General features: G+C 39.4%; 1 protein-coding gene across 2 annotated transcripts; it reads right to left on the bottom strand.

Moving 5' to 3' along the window:
- Positions 1 to 5,433: 5,433 nt before the first annotated feature.
- Positions 5,434 to 16,900, bottom strand: ap1s1 (adaptor related protein complex 1 subunit sigma 1). Of its 2 annotated transcripts, XM_081359578.1 has the most exons (6): positions 16,550 to 16,709; positions 15,629 to 15,653; positions 13,816 to 13,994; positions 8,023 to 8,131; positions 6,709 to 6,846; positions 5,434 to 6,523 (listed from the first exon to the last, which is right to left on the bottom strand). In XM_081359578.1, the coding sequence occupies exons 3-6, from the start codon at positions 13,992 to 13,994 to the stop codon at positions 6,476 to 6,478; spliced, it is 474 nt and encodes a 157-aa protein (XP_081215704.1). In that variant the 5' UTR covers positions 15,629 to 15,653; positions 16,550 to 16,709; the 3' UTR covers positions 5,434 to 6,475. The 2 variants fall into 2 exon arrangements, with proteins under 2 accessions (XP_081215704.1, XP_081215703.1); XM_081359577.1 differs by lacking the exon at positions 15,629 to 15,653 and having other exon boundaries at positions 16,550 to 16,900.
- Positions 16,901 to 17,321: the final 421 nt, after the last annotated feature.

Below are 17,321 nucleotides of genomic sequence, written 5' to 3'. Positions count from 1 at the left end.
GCAATTAGCCCAACAAACTGTGTGAGCCCCAGAGCCAATCAATGCCACATATCGTCTCCTTAATTGCATGCCAGGTCGAATTTTCTCTTAGCTTTCATATGCCGTATGAGCAAATATAGACACGTATGTGCATGCACACATTATTAAGAGACAAAAGGACATTAAAATAAGGCCAGAGGACAGATTTACTGTTCAAAAGAATTATGAAGGGAAAAGTGTATGCTATGTAACTAGAAAGCAAGCAGGGCAGGGGTCTTGACTAATGAGAGACTGAGCTTATTAGTAGTCCCACTATGACTGCTGCGTGCAATCAAAGACTTTCAGCAAGGAAGGTTGTTATAGGGAGAGATGCCCCGCATTCACACCACATGAGACATGTTTAGGAGTGAGGTTCGCTTTTTATTCATGTAAATACACTTAAAGGAATAGTTCACTTAAAAAATGAAAATTCTGTCATCATTTGCTCACCCTCCCTCAAGTTGTTTCAAACCTGTATGAATTTCTTTCTTCTGCTAAACACAAAAGAAGATATTTTGAAGAATGTCGGTAACCAAACAGCTGATGCACCCCATTGACTTGCATAGTATAGGAAAAGAAATACTATATGGAAGTCAAGGGGGTACATCAACTGTAAGATAGAAATTCATACAGGTTTGAAACAACTTGAGGGTGAGCAAATGATGACACAATTTAAATTTTTAAGTGATCTATTCCTTTAAAGTGATTGTTCAAAGAATAATCTGTCATCATTCACCCGCCCTCATGTTGTTCCAGGCCTGAATGGGCTACTTAGAAAATATAATTATAGATAATTAATGTGGTTCAGAAAACATCATATTTTGAGTTTCTGTTGATTAAACCAATCTCCTTTATTCTATTAACTCAAATTTTAATGAACTCAAAATTAAGGCAACCAGGTTACTTATTTAAGTTAAACCAACAATCATTTTTTTACAGTGTGGAGTGAAAGAATATGGTTACACTTTATTTTAAGGTGTCATTGTTACAGAGTAATTATATATTTAAGTACTAAGTAATATTAATCAACTACATGTACTTACTATAGGGATATGGTAGGATACATGTAACATATGTAACAAGGACACTGTAAAATAAAGTGTTACCAAGAATATAAATAATACATCTTGAAAGAATATAACTAAAAAGCCCATATATATGAACCCCAAACTAATTACTTTTGTACCTGCTCATGTTTGATTTGTTACCACACTGCAGAAAATTACTTGCACATAATAATAAGACCAATTTACCTGACAAGCAACACTGAATAGCTAGGCTAATAAATACAAATTTGCATTTTTAACTTAAAACAAGTGGGGAAAAAATCTGCAAGTACAGTATGTCAAATGCACTTACATATTCTCTGGCAATCAGTCATATCATATTGAGATATGGAGTGTCGCTATAGTAAATGTTTCTAGTTTCAAATATCTTTATATAATTTAACTTGTAAATTACACAAAAATATGGATTAAGTATATGATTTTTGTAGTGTATAGATGCTTTTTAATTCAAAATGACTGTGAAACAATCTCCACAGAACAAAATAAATTTCAGTGCTTTAAAACAAACAACAAAATGGCAGAGCAAAACTGTGACCTCAGTGTCAGCCTATAGCCTATATATATTGCTGGCTCCAACTTAACCGTATACTTAACAATTGGGCTACTACCACCCCTATTATATATATAATCATATTAATCATCCATCGTTTACTAGAGAGCCCTAAAAAAGACTATTTCAAGGGTACAATGACATCTGTCAAACATTGTTTGTGAACAAGGACCTTCATGTGCAAAGTGAAAAAGTTCTTAGTACATAATCACTTGACACCCAATGACAACAGTTTTCAATTCAGAATGTTATTAACAACAACTGAACGAGAACGGTCTGGAAACAAACAAGGAGTGACAGCTACAATTTCCCATGAATAAATCAATAATAAAAAAAAGAAAAACAGAAAATTAGGGAAACAGAATCAGACAGGGAGGGAAGACAAAGAAAATGACAGCCTAATGAAATGACTATAGTGAAATTGTAATCAACAACAGAATGGCTTGGAATAAAGAGACACCAAACAAGTGGCGAGAGGTAGTCAATAATAATGTTAATGAAGAAAGTGAGGAGGTGGCATAGAGAAAGAGAAATAGAGAGAATGGGCCGACGGAGAGGTTGATAAGGAGAGCGCAGCCCACGGAGGAGCAATGATTCATAAGTCACATGGTTGAGAGGTGAGTCATACTCGCTCTACTGCAGAACCCTCAGCCTCCAACACACACTGACAATCCTTTGTCATATTCACTTACTCAGGCACAGCAGCTGGGAAGAGTAATTGTCAAATTCAGTCTAACAGACTCTATAATACCACCCGATTCAATTAAATAAAAAGAGAAACATCTATGTGTGTTAAATCCAATTGTGCACGAACAGGCAATTTTGCACACTGACAAATGCCAGAAAGAAAGCATGTGAACTTATCAAAGCGAAAAGCAAATTCCTGCGTTACACCTGCACACCAGCACACAAGCAAAATGACAAACACAGTTTCTTTGCCCTGAAGGCTTGCCCAGAAAACAGGAGAATAAAACTGCACTTTGTTCGACATTCTCTATGACTCAAAACCCAACAGCCCCGATGCAGAAAAAAAAAAGATCAGCATAATGGGAAAACCCACGGAAAGCCCATATGTTCCGCCTCCACCAAAAGCAATCTCTGCCAAGTCCATCGTCGTGTTGGCCTGAAGCGGTCTTCACATTTCATTATGGAGGAGGGAAGCTCTAGGGTGGGTTTGCCTGTAAACGTTGTCCCAAGATTGGCTTTTCGAACACTTGAAAAAAAAAAAATGAAAAGAAGAAATGTCCTCACCTTACATCACTTAAAGGGAAGTCTGAATCATTACACAATTAACAGACTGCTCATAGATTCTATAGGGCACCGTCTCCCGAGAGGTCTCACGGGTTAACCAAATCCTCACAGATGTAGCCTTTATAAACATAAAGAGAGGGTGAGACTGACTCTTTATAGTAGATAAAGAGTTACTGTCTGTAAGGATAATGGGAAGGAAGTAACAACATGACATTAAAAATTAATCATGAGGTAGGAAGAGAGGCCAGGCAATTATGATGAGCGGAAAGAGGTGGAGGGGAAGGAGAGAGAGAGAGAGAGAGAGAGAGAGAGAGAGAGAGAGAGAGAGAGAGAGAGAGAGAGAGAGAGAGAGAGAGAGAGAGAGAGAGAGAGAGAGAGAGAGAGAGAGAGAGAGAGAGAGAGAGAGAGAGAGAGAGAGAGAGAGAGAGAGAGACTTGGCAGAAACTCAGTTTCCACTGGAGATGTGCTGGTGCCAGATCAATGGAAAAAGACTCATACAGGGGAGAAATGAGAGCAGTCATCCATCAAACCATCAGTGTGAGACCAGGATATTATACTTACTGTCATAAAATGTGCTCCACAGAAGCTAAACATTGTTTCAGCTAATCTCAAAGACATGTCTGATTAACTTTGCAATTATAATGACTTAATCATGAAATGACACTCAGTGGAATTGCATTTGCTGCAAAGGCCATTTTGAGAGTGAGGCTATTCGTTTTGTTGGCTGTGAGTTTTCAGAATTTCTATAATTCTGTGAATTTCAAAAAAGATTTCCAAAAGATTGCTGATTATTGTACCAAAACTGTCTGAAAGGGTACATATTAGTACAGAAAGGATATCAGTACCTATAAGTGGTACACTTTAGAGGCTGATAAGGTATAAAGGTGTACCTTTGAAGGACTAGCCAGGGTTCAATACAAATTAAGCTCAATCAATAGCACATGTGGCATAATGTGGACTTCTTTTAAAAAAATGGAAATTGAGGAGACAAGCGTGACTTGCTTCGGAACCAGAATATTACTTGGCATTGTTCACCCCAAAATGAAAGATTTGTCATCATTTACCCACTTAGGCATTTCAAACTTGTGACTTTCTTTCTTCTGTGGTACACAAAAGATGTTCTGAGAAATGTCTCAGCATTTTTGTTGTTGTCCTACAATGGAAGAAAATCATACAGGTTTGAAACAACATGAGGGTGAGTAAATGGTGAACTGTCCCTTTAAGAGCAACAAGCCGTTACACGGTATCCCTAGTAGGTAATTTATTTTCTTCAGATTTTTATACTAAAGAATATTACACACAATATAGTGCTTTAATATAACTATGCATTGAATATACATTGTTTTAGGCACACTTTTATCTATGTTTCTTTTGACAGGAAAAAGTGATTTACCTAAAATCAGACAATAATCCTTTAAGCTGCATATTTAAAGGAGAATAATATAGGCCTAAATACATTTTATGCAGAATTTCATTCACTACATAAGAAACACATTATTGGACTTGTAAACAAGCATTATAATCCTACATCCATTAAAAAAGGAAGACACATTGCATTTTCATGAAAAGCCAGAGGATACACAATTAGTCACTAAGTGCTGCAGAAATGCAATTGACAGGAGGGTGAAAAGCTGAAGGGCACATGACAAGGTCCCTAGAAACTGTCTGCTTTCCATCTCCACTGAGAGGAGATAAAGGAAGACACTGACCAACAGCTGAGTTTATATTTAGAAAAAAGAGGGAGGGCTGCAATCACGCTGCGGGTCAAATCGTTTGACACCTGCACACTGATGAAGGTGACAGACACAACAGGCATTCGTAAATCCTCAACAAAGGGAAGCAAACACAAACAGATATTAATAGGACATTTTGAGAATGAGGAATGAAGCTAACTTAATGTGGAAAAAAGCACAACTAATCTGTATTACCAATGCAAATTATTAGCTCACGAAACTGCAAACATGTTTTGTGTCTTTAATATCTGTGGTGTTGTGACTTCCATCGTTTTAATTATCACTGATTTCATTAACATATTTTTCCTCTAAAAGCCTGTCTGATGTCATTATATGGACATGTTGTGTCTTCGCCTGTAATCTCTTTTTCTACTTTTCCATCACTCCTTCATTGTCTGTTTCTTGCCACAATGGTGCTGCAGTCAGCTTCACTGCACCACTGTCACAAACGACCGACTGGTGACTCATCCACTTACATACTCAATCTCTCTCACTCTCTCTCTCTCATTTGCTCTCTTCAGCACTCTTTATCTTTGCTCCACACACACACAAATAATAATACATTCCTGACAAAGCATCCGTCTTTCTTGTTTGAGGATGCAAACATTATACCATCAGAGGTCACGCCATGACCGATGTAGAAATATCAAGCAAACACACATGAAAACATGTCTGCAAGTTTTCTCTATAAACTGTAACTGCAGCTGTCATTTGGCATGAGGTTACATTCATAAAAAAAAAGAAAAAAAGAAAAACAGGTTCATTATACTGAAATAGAATAGGGAAAAACATGAAAAAAGATGAGAAAGAAGTTTAGGCTAAAATTGTGTTTTATTATTTATAAAATTACATTCACACATAGTTCTGTTTTGGTTACCTGACTGACTTTACACAGGGAAAAAACATGCCCTCATGCTGAATTATTCAATTGTTAAAAAAAAAAAAGAAACCGTTCATCTTAAAATATTCCCTTATTTCACACCACGTTTAAAAAGCTATGTAAATACATCACACTTAATATCAAAGCCCTCTTCTGTTATCTGAAACAAGCTACAAATACTCCCTTACTTATTACAACTCCAACGCGATGCCTAAAGTCAGAAACACGTCTTTGGAAAGCAGGATGTAGACCAAGATAAACAGGAAAGAGCTTCAGCGCCATTTTGAGGTTGAGATTCACTGCCGTGTTCTCGACGTTAAGATACACATTCAGACATTTTACTACTGTGGCTCAAGGAACAGAACGAATAGACCACACAATATAGTCCATTCAGTATTGCAGCCATTTAAAAAGGTCCATTTAAAATTCCTCCCATTTAGTGAATATATCTTTAAAATCGATCCATTATAAAAAAAAAACCCATTAGAAGATTTCCTTATGGTCCATAGCACTTAATTTAAAGTGGTACAAGTACAAATATTTGCATCTCACATAAATAAACATGGCTGGATGGTCAATGTCATTTTTTCCTGAGCAGCTACAGTAGACATATAGTAATGGCATTGCATTGCATGACCTGTTTTTAAAATGGCAAGGCTCAAATCTTTTTTCAAAATATTCTTCTAAATGTTCTGATTGCTAAATTCAAATGTCTATCTGCAACACTCTTTCTCTAGTGTCGTTCAAGAAAGAGGAGTTCCCAGCTAGACAGCCATTTTAAAATTTAAAAGACAAAAATAGGTTGGAATCGAAATACAATCACATGCTGATCTCAGTAGTATCAAAATTAACCTCTTCTACCCTCTTTTATTCCCCTTTTCTCCTCCCTCCCCTTGGACCCACTTGCAAACTCCCCTTCACATGTCGCAGTTGTACCGAAATTTACCATCTGTCTTGACTGCATTGGACACTAGTACTAGGCCAGCCCCATCTCCTCTAGGACGCTCCTGGGTGACTCATCCTCCTGTCCGGAGAAAAGGGTTTCCATTGAGGCCATTACACAATGCACTGATTATTTAACTTGGCAGCTTACAATGTGCAATGCTCAGAGGAGTTGTGAGTATATAAACAACAGAATTCAAGTAACATTATTAGACTTTTCTATGCAAACAACATTCAAGAATACATAAATAACATGCATACACACACCTCTTGTAGAAGGTCGGCCTGTTCGATGGCCTTGAGCACGCTCTTCTTGGATGTGTCCTGAATTTCACCCCCCATTAGAAACTCGTCCAGGATAAAGTAAGCTTTTTCAAAGTTAAAAATGATGTCAAGCTCACAAACCTGCATTGTGTACAACACACACACACACAAAACAGTGGAGACATGAGAAACTATCTTGTTTATGTGCACAAGAATCTTATAATATTCCAGTTATGAATGTGTCACATAAATGTGTTAACCTAATTGAAATAGTCCAAATCAGGCAAAATTCCAGTTTCTAGAAATACTGCATTTAAATATGCCTGTATTATATCATCTGTATTCTGTGTCGTGTAAATGCCATATTAGAAATATCTATTGTGATAGAATATTAATTTATACACAAAAATTAAAAAGCATGTTTTTGCTTTTGAAAGAAGTCTCTTTTGCTGCTTTTACTTGATCAAAAATACAGTAAAAACAGTAATATTGTGAAATATTATTTAAATTAAAAATAGCTGTATCATAAGAATATAAGAATAATATAAGAATATTCTGTATCATTCTATTTCAAAACTCATTTTAATATGCTGATTGGTGCTCAAGAAACATTTCTGGTTATTATCAATGTTGAAAACAGTGCTGCTTAAAATGTGCCCTTCTGACTAGAAGTATGAATTTCTTTCAGTATATAAAAAAATCTTACAGACCCCAAACTTTTTAACAGTAGTGTATATGAAAATAATTAAAAGTTGATTCAAATACATAACTTAGAATCACCACTCATAACTTTTTTGTAAATTTAAATAACTAGTTTAGATCTAAATTAGATTTTTTTTATCATTACAAATTAGTTGACAAACCTTACATCAATGCATTTTAATAAATGGCACGGACAACTGATCAAAATAATAACTGTAATGGGACAATTCTGTGAATGTTAAAATAGTCAGAGAAACATTGTGAATGCTACACACAAAAATGTAACACTGACGCATGCACAAGGGAATTAACCTTAATAAATGACAGGCAACAAAAAACGTCAGATAATCAAACCAGAAAAGCTATGAAACACAACAGCAAATAATATCAATACAGAGGGCGTCATGTGGCATGTACAGAGAAAAACAGACATGGTACAAATAGCGGAGGATAAAAAGCAGAGGAGTGGATGGACAAAAAAGCAAAAAGGATGAAAAGAGTACAGAGAATTTCACAGGTTTTGGGTTGCTGTAATGTGAGGTATGAAATAGCGAGAAAGGAGGAGAGAAATAGAGAGGCCAGATGAAAGAGGGGTGGTGGCGAGGAATGACTCACACTGCCAAAGTACTTATCCAGCAGCTCCACAAAGCGATGGATGACCTCCAGGGTAATCAGCTCATTGTCCTGCTCCTCCACCGCACAGCAGAAATATAGACTGGCATACCTACACACAACCCGATAAATGGGTTACAGATAGTATGTCCATCAAAATAAAGTGTATAGGCAGTCAATCATGTAAACTAACAAAAAAAAAGTAAGCATACAAACCAGGGTTATTATGGTTAACTAAAACTAAAACTGTTAAAAACATTTTTGTGAATTGAAATAAAACTGATATATATATAAAAATACGTCTCTAAGTTTTGACCCCTTTTAAGAAGGTGATTTTGATTCTCTGATGGCGCTCATTAGGTTGTGGTTAACATTGTAAATCTTGCCATTCATTTGTCTCTTTTATTCTGTATGCTTTGCTTCATTTAGCTGTATGCACCTGTGGTTTCATTTATTAAACCCTTTATATCCACGCTTGATTGTCTCTGTGTTTGCGGCTCACAAATCGAAGTCACTTAAACTTTTGATCTTGCTACATTCTTTTGTACTGTTAGTACTATTGTAAGAAAGATGTTCTTCTTGGTCAGGAGAATATTCTTAAGAGACCGCAGGGAGACCTTAACGCTTCTCTCTGTTGACAGGCAACTGGCGAGTAACAGTTTCAACACAGATTTTTACTCGCATTTGGTGCTTTGAACCCTGCTAACATGCTAAGGGTGTCCTGAAGATGGCACCGCAAGCTCGTGCAGCACTGTCAGAAGCAATCCGTGCATGAAATAAATGTATTCGAAAACATAACATTTTACAATTTATTTAGTAATTGTTTAAGGTCTTTTTGCAATTTCAATCATCATACACCTTTCGCTTTCATAAAGGAGGGGTTTAGAGAGACTGATGCTGAGTCCCAATTCGCCTACTTATACTACGACCTAAAAGTATGTACTTTTTTTGTGATGAAAAAGTACATACTTTTGAGTGTGTAGCAAAAAAGTATGCACGTTCTGGGACATACTTCGATGACGTCATGCAACGTGAACTTGAACGTGGTTGCCTAGTTACGCACACCGCGACTGTTAACAAAACATTTAACATTTCATTCATTCTTATATATGCAATATAATTTTATTTACTATTCCCATCTTTTTTTCCACAATACATTTACAATGTGTTTACCAAATTGAGGAGTGAAGCAGGGCGTCGTCGTAGATCAACCAAACGCAGGTCGTTTGTGAGGCGGCTGGTTCTGACGTTCATGTGCAAATGTGTGTAACGAAAGCTAGCGCTACTTATTTTCTGAGTTAAAAAATTTTAAGTTTATAGTATAACTATTGTTTAACGTATTTTATACTTAATCTTATACTTATGTATAATACTTAAAAATACCCCGATGAAAATGAACCATGCTTTTACTATAGTAAAAGTGTAGTAACCATGTTTCTTTGGTTGGACTGATAAAGTTAACATATGTACAGCTATTACTACAAATAAGTCAGACAGAAACATCAAAAGAAATACATAAAAAAAGACACTTGCATGACACTGTACTAGAGCCTTTTTATTTATTGTTTTGTAGCCTGCAATGAGGCGCTCGGTATCTTCATCGGACCCTACAAGATAAACACGGTACTTTTTTGGCACAACATAAACCCATTAATATTACGAGACAATAAAATATAACTTTAATTAGGGTTAAACATTTGAATTCTTACACTTAAAAACTGAGGGCGCATCTCCGTTGCTGCATCCGACTGCCAGGTTTACATCACCATCATCACCGCAAAGCTCCTCCCTCCCGCACGCAATGGGTTGTGGGCAATATTAGCCGTTAGAGTGTGCATTGATCTGCACTTCGAATTCTAACCGGAAATAGTAGACCATCCGGGTATCTTTGGAATACTCATTTCAACATGCTACGATTTGGGACGTACTAATTCTAGTTTCGCATACTATTTAGGACGGATAGTATGCGAATTGGGACTCAGCATCTTCAAATGGGCCGTGTTCAGACCAAGCATGCCGCACAAGCCCTGAAAAGTGAAGCCAAAGCGTCTCGATCGCCCCCAGGTGACTGGTCCTAGTATAGGCCATAAACCCTGCCTCCCCATGTTATTTAACGCGACGTGAGACCAACTAAACAATTAAATTACACTTCAAATATCTTTTTTCCAAAGATGGTTTCTGTCATTTGCTGTTTTTATCACACTGATGTAAGTTCAAGTGTTTGTTTTTAAAATAAGTTTGTTTTTAGTTAGTTACTTGATGCTATGAAACGGTGGTGCGTGCGACGTCATCTCTGAGCGAATTAGTCGCTGAAGCACCAACAGACTTTTTTTCAGAATCTTCGGAGGACTGAGGAGATTGGAGCTTTAAATTTAATATCTAAATTTCTATAAATAGTTAACAGAGGAAGAGAGCAGACAGAGGCCACTTAAAAACAGCTTGCGATTGATTCTGTGAGAGTGAGGGCGGGGCCTTGATTTCGCGGCTTTTCTTCCTGCTCCTACTTCCTGCTTCCTGTGAAGGCCTCCCTCCCCTCCCTTTACCTCTCTACAGATAAAGCGTTGTTGGGATAATTCCAGTTCATGTGGCTACGCGGAAGCGATACAAATTCTGTATAATACATTTTAAGGCCAGACAAGTAGTTTTGTTGAGGGTTGGTTTGTAGGGAAGGACTACACGCCTGCGCGCACATGGCTACTGCGCAGACCCAGGTCTCGAGATGGCTACTGCGCAGACCCAGGTCTCGAGATGGCTACTGCGCAGACCCAGGTCTCGAGATGGCTACTGCGCAGACCCAGGTCTCGAGATGGCTACTGCGCAGACTCAGGTCCCGAGATGGCTACTGCGCAGACTCAGGTCCCGAGATGGCTACTGCGCAGACTCAGGTCCCGAGATGGCTACTGCGCAGACTCAGGTCCCGAGATGGCTACTGCGCAGACTCAGGTCCCGAGATGGCTACTGCGCAGACTCAGGTCTCGAGATGGCTACTGCGCAGACCCAGGTCCCGAGATGGCTACTGCGCAGACCCAGGTCCCGAGATGGCTACTGCGCAGACCCAGGTCTCGAGATGGCTACTGCGCAGACCCAGGTCTCGAGATGGCTACTGCGCAGACCCAGGTCCCGAGATGGCTACTGCGCAGACCCAGGTCCCGAGATGGCTACTGCGCAGACCCAGGTCTCGAGATGGCTACTGCGCAGACCCAGGTCTCGAGATGGCTACTGCGCAGACCCAGGTCCCGAGATGGCTACTGCGCAGACCCAGGTCCCGAGATGGCTACTGCGCAGACCCAGGTCCCGAGATGGCTACTGCGCAGACCCAGGTCCCGAGATGGCTACTGCGCAGACCCAGGTCTCGAGATGGCTACTGCGCAGACCCAGGTCTCGAGATGGCTACTGCGCAGACCCAGGTCTCGAGATGGCTACTGCGCAGACCCAGGTCCCGAGATGGCTACTGCGCAGACCCAGGTCCCGAGATGGCTACTGCGCAGACCCAGGTCCCGAGATGGCTACTGCGCAGACCCAGGTCCCGAGATGGCTACTGCGCAGACCCAGGTCCCGAGATGGCTACTGCGCAGACCCAGGTCCCGAGATGGCTACTGCGCAGACCCAGGTCCCGAGATGGCTACTGCGCAGACCCAGGTCCCGAGATGGCTACTGCGCAGACCCAGGTCCCGAGATGGCTACTGCGCAGACCCAGGTCCCGAGATGGCTACTGCGCAGACCCAGGTCCCGAGATGGCTACTGCGCAGACCCAGGTCTCGAGATGGCTACTGCGCAGACTCAGGTCTCGAGATGGCTACTGCGCAGACTCAGGTCTCGAGATCGCTACTGCGCAGACCCAGGTCTCGAGATCGCTACTGCGCAGACCCAGGTCTCGAGATCGCTACTGCGCAGACTCAGGTCTCGAGATCGCTACTGCGCAGACTCAGGTCTCGAGATCGCTACTGCGCAGACTCAGGTCCCGAGATGGCTACTGCGCAGACCCAGGTCCCGAGATGGCTACTGCGCAGACTCAGGTCTCGAGATGGCTACTGCGCAGACTCAGGTCTCGAGATGGCTACTGCGCAGACTCAGGTCTCGAGATCGCTACTGCGCAGACCCAGGTCTCGAGATGGCTACTGCGCAGACCCAGGTCCCGAGATGGCTACTGCGCAGACCCAGGTCTCGAGATCGCTACTGCGCAGACTCAGGTCTCGAGATCGCTACTGCGCAGACTCAGGTCTCGAGATCGCTACTGCGCAGACTCAGGTCTCGAGATCGCTACTGCGCAGACTCAGGTCTCGAGATCGCTACTGCGCAGACTCAGGTCTCGAGATCGCTACTGCGCAGACTCAGGTCTCGAGATCGCTACTGCGCAGACTCAGGTCTCGAGATCGCTACTGCGCAGACTCAGGTCTCGAGATCGCTACTGCGCAGACTCAGGTCTCGAGATCGCTACTGCACAGACTCAGGTCTTGAGATATGTCAGCGCCATATCGGGACACTGGCGGCTTCACTTCTCACCAATGATAGAGAGCGAAGGGGTGTCGTCCATCTTTTTTTACAGTCTATGGTTCAGACTGATTGGCCCTGTTTATACCTGGTATTAAGTGGACAACGCTAAATACAGGTGTAAACGGGGTCTAAAACGTTTTGAGCTTGTCCACTTTCGACCACTTCCAGAAGTAGTCAAAAACGCATTTGATCAGATTGCTTTTGTAGTGTAGACGCTTATGTGGTCGAACAGCCGCAAAAAGACCACCTACTCTCCACCAACTGACCTAATACATAAATATTATGGGAAGTGCGCTAGCCAGAAGGTGATTTAAACTTTATCGGAAAACATACCAAACATAATGTTCTCTCACCATTCCTGATTTCTAACACACATTTACAGCATTCAGCGTCATCTTGTGGCGCTGCTCTTTGTGTGTTTTTCCGTCGTCTCTGGTCGTGTTCATATTTAAATTGTGCGAGCTTATTTTCTCCATTAGATCAAAAGATCTGAAAAAGCCCATAGATTTACCCGCCCATAGACCCTCCCCTCAAAGAAATCAGGTGGTTAAAAATGGACAAAAGAGACGGATTAAAACACCAGGTGTAAACAGGAATGTGTCTCTCTCGTCTACTTCTGATCCGATCGACCAATAAGCATCTTAATACCAGGTGTAAACTGGGCCTTTGAGAAATAAGGTGGTGTGCAATGTATATTATGTGAAAATCAAAGTGTTTTTTGACCTTGGATGCATGTAAAGAATTGAAGGAGACAAAATTAGGAACCTTTAAAATAGCATAATAGGGGCACTTTAATCAAACCTCAATGACATTAAGTAGCTGGCAAATCAAGAACATAATATATATAATGATATTTAAGATAATTATGTTATCATCAGATGCAGTGCTGAAGTGAAAAACAAAAACAAGCATCATACACAACAGAACAAGGCTGCTTTACTTTTAGTGCCCCCTTGTGGCAAAAAAAACAATGACCCCCTCACTACACTTCACTGTGCGTAGGTAACTAGATATGAAATGTATTTTGATGTTTCAAACAATTCCACTCCTCAATACTGACGCATTAAATGAGTCAATGTTTATGTTCACAATAATTTGAAGTATGCTTCACTAGTTATATTGGGGGGAAAAAAGAGAACAAGAGGAAAAAGGTATATAGTTTGTGTACCAGTACTACATTTTTTAACTGTAGCTTTTATTTCAGACAACCTTTTGTGTGCATGTAAAAAACAAAGAAAAGTCACACGTGTAAACCGTCATTTCTGTCTCACAAAGTCATCAAATGCATGTGTGGTTTTCTACCTCTTGTAGACTATCTTAAGATCTCTCCATTCCAGGAAGCTGCACATTTTGGGTTTTCTGGCCAGCACCACCTGCATGAGCTCTCTGACCATCTTTTTTTTGTCACGCTCAGCCGTAGCCGTGTACCATTTCTGGAGTCGTAGCTTCCCCTGCCGGCTGAACAGAAGCATAAAGCGCATCTACAGAACAATAGAGAGAGAGAGAAAGACAGGAGAGGATCGCATAAAGAAAAATAGTTAGTTAGACACTAGTCAATATGGCAGATAATGTTACAAATAAATAAATATGTGGGGAAAAAATAGGAGCAGTGTTATTATAGTATTATTTATGTGCTATTATAGTATTTATTAAAATGTATTTTTTATTTTAATTTTTTAGCAATTTTGTCATGTGCTTTTGACATTTTTATTCACTTGTACTGCCTATTTGGCTTACTAATTTGATCATTTTAGCACGTACACTTACGTACACTATAAATATTTTCTGGTTTAAGTTTTTCTATCTAATATTTATATTTTAATTTTATTTCAAATTCATTTTAATCAAGTTTTAGTTTTCAATAACACTGAACTGGATAATACAGAGAAAAAAACGAATTATGATCAAAAACTAGATGTAAGTAGATGGCATGCTGCAGTGTTACTTATTAGTGTTACAGTATAACATATTTATTTTACATGCAGTTTTTAAGACTTTATTTTCAGTTAGAGACTACATGGAATATTTGCAGTTTTGAGTATTCAATTGTAATCTAAGGACTGATGAAAAGGCCAAAAGTGACTAAAACTGGTTAAAGATATTTTAAAAAGTGTGACCTAAAGTATACACTACTTTACTCGTTCAAAAAAATTACAACCTAAAATTCAACCTGATGTTGAAAAAAATTATTTGTCAACTACCCACATACGAATGATGATTCAATAGAACCAGCATCTGACTTATCAGAAAGGATGAAGGCGTAATGGAAAATATGTGTAAAAATTGATGAGTAGAATTTTTTTTTTTCCTAAAAGACCTTCAGCGTCATCCATCACTACAAAATTAGAAAGCAAGCTGGCCTATACATTTCAGATGTGTTAAATATTTAAAAGGTGAGCTGAAGAGCACTGCATCTGCTCCCAACAGACATGTCCCACATATCCAACACGGTGCATTCATTCAGCTCAATACACTCCAAAGGCTATCTATAAGCATCACATTTTCTGATCACAGAACTGCTATATGACACACTATGATTAAAAACCACAAGATTGTCACACAGAACACTACTCTTAGCACACATTAGTTTAATTGTGGAGAATTTCTTTCCGGCTTGCTAAATCGAGGACTTATACTTTGTGCCAGAATTTGTCAGCCTACATCGGCCCTTGAAATAGTCTAAAAATGGTGCACTGCACTTGGCAGCGAAAGGCTCTGATGTACAACAGCCGCTTGAATTCCAAAAAAAGAAAGACATAAAAAAAGATGGGAGAGATGTGGGAAATTTTTTTTTTTTTTTATTGAGGCCAAAGACGAGAATAGTAACCTCCTAAGGGAAGGAGACTATATTCTTCAATGCTATAAAAATGTGTCCATACTTAGCAGCCAAATCAAGTGAAAATGTTGCCTCCACATATATAGTTTGTTAAAACCATGCATTGTTTTTACTTGATCAATGCCATGTCTTATAATACTTGTTAGTAGTTTTAACACACAGATGTTGGGACATTAAACTCACACATTCATGAAAATCTAATGTTAATAAAGAACACTGAAATCTACAGAACAGACAATCAGATCACTGTCTACTGCTAAACTAAACATCTTTACTTACAGCGATGAATGTTTCTGCTGTTTTTCTTGCAACACAGAAAGAGGGGAAAACAAAAGGTCTTATATAGAGAAAAATCTCTCTTTAGTTTTGTAACATATGTTTACAGATGTAAGCATAAGCAAGTTCAGGTCAGCCAGTTTATTGAATATGACAAACAGGGAAGTGTTGGACAGTTTGAACAGAGTAAAGACATCACATTATGCTTCCCTCTATTATTAGCATTAAGCCAAGTGCTTTCTTCGGTTTGTAAACACTGTTTTATGATGTGTTGGATATTATCTCTCAGAGCAGCACTTCCTTTCATGCTAAACTGATTAAACAAAGGAAATAAGTTACGAAATACTTTTGAGAGAACATACTGTTATGATGCTACAACCCGCAATGAAATGTACTGTGGCTTTAAAGTCATTCTGACTCACAGATCATGTAAATCTCACATTAAGAATACACTGTCACAACTGGACAACCGTTTCCGGGTCGAATCAAAAGAGTCAAAAGACAACTTAAAAAAAAATTGATTTTAGAAAATGATTTCATTTGAACCCTCAGGTTCAGTCAACGATAACGTTACCTCAGGTAACGTTAACGTTATTCAGGAAACACTCCGGTTGAGCACCAAGCAGTGAAAATCATTTCGCTGATGAATTAATACTATCAACTTAACACATTAGATCTAACGTTAGCTGTCAAACTGACCGGGTAGAGAACAAAAGCTTTTTAATCTATGACATCTAGAGAATTTCACGATTTAATTGAGAGATGTAGACCGCACAAAGCGTCCAAACTGAACAGACCACCTAGGGCCCGACAGGTGAGATGTTAATCTTTAAACAGGTTTTGAGGTGCCCAGGTAACTTAGCTTTAGCTAGCTAGCTCTGCCTGAAAAGTGTAGATTAATGCCGCTATAACAGTATAACTTACCATTCTGACGGCTTAATGAGAGCAGTCAGGTAATTTCAGTGAACAGCAACCCACTTTTTGGTGAAGACCGCAAGATAATATCAATACATGTCTAATTGACAGCTCGTAGTTTCAGAGCCCCATAAAAGCAGCCTGGAGTAGCGCTGTCTGATTTGTGACCGAATTGTTTTTCGAGTCGAGTCGTTTCAATGCATCGTTTGAACCGATTCGTTCACGAATTGGACTGATGAATAACTGTAAACAGCCGTATTAATGAAACTTAACGTAATAAGCAGAAATACATGTCGACAGCATTTTAGAGTATGTAATATGCCAGGCCGAGATGTCAGGGATCACGATTAATCATGACGTAAATGAACTGTTGAATTGATTCATTTAAAAGAACCGATCCGCTGAATTGAGCCGGACTTCCTGTCACTAGAGATGAGTCAGGTATAGCGTCATCACCACCAGCGCGCGTGCGCCCTGCGCATTCCAATCTCCACAGTCCGTTTGCTGCCTTCACAAAAAATTAATTCCTGCGTTAAAAATATTTAATAGAAAATTCCAAACGTTTTATGTGTTTATGTTTAAAAAAGTAATAAAGTGCTTTTTTTGTCTATTTGTGAAAATTAACAGCGTTGCCTCAGGGAAAGATGATCAGATGTTGTTGCCATGACAAAACAGAGGGCTGATTCAGGTTACCATGGTAACGAAGATACCGGTCAAAGAACTTTAATCTGTTCATTATACAGTGTAGCCCAATATTCCTTCTGCGCAATCATCGCAATAC

Source organism: Scardinius erythrophthalmus (genome assembly GCF_964197995.2).
Source record: "Scardinius erythrophthalmus genome assembly, chromosome: 2".
Taxonomy (NCBI): Eukaryota; Metazoa; Chordata; class Actinopteri; order Cypriniformes; family Leuciscidae; genus Scardinius; species Scardinius erythrophthalmus.
Note: the sequence above shows the minus strand (reverse complement) of the source record. Positions and strands in the feature narration are given on the sequence as shown.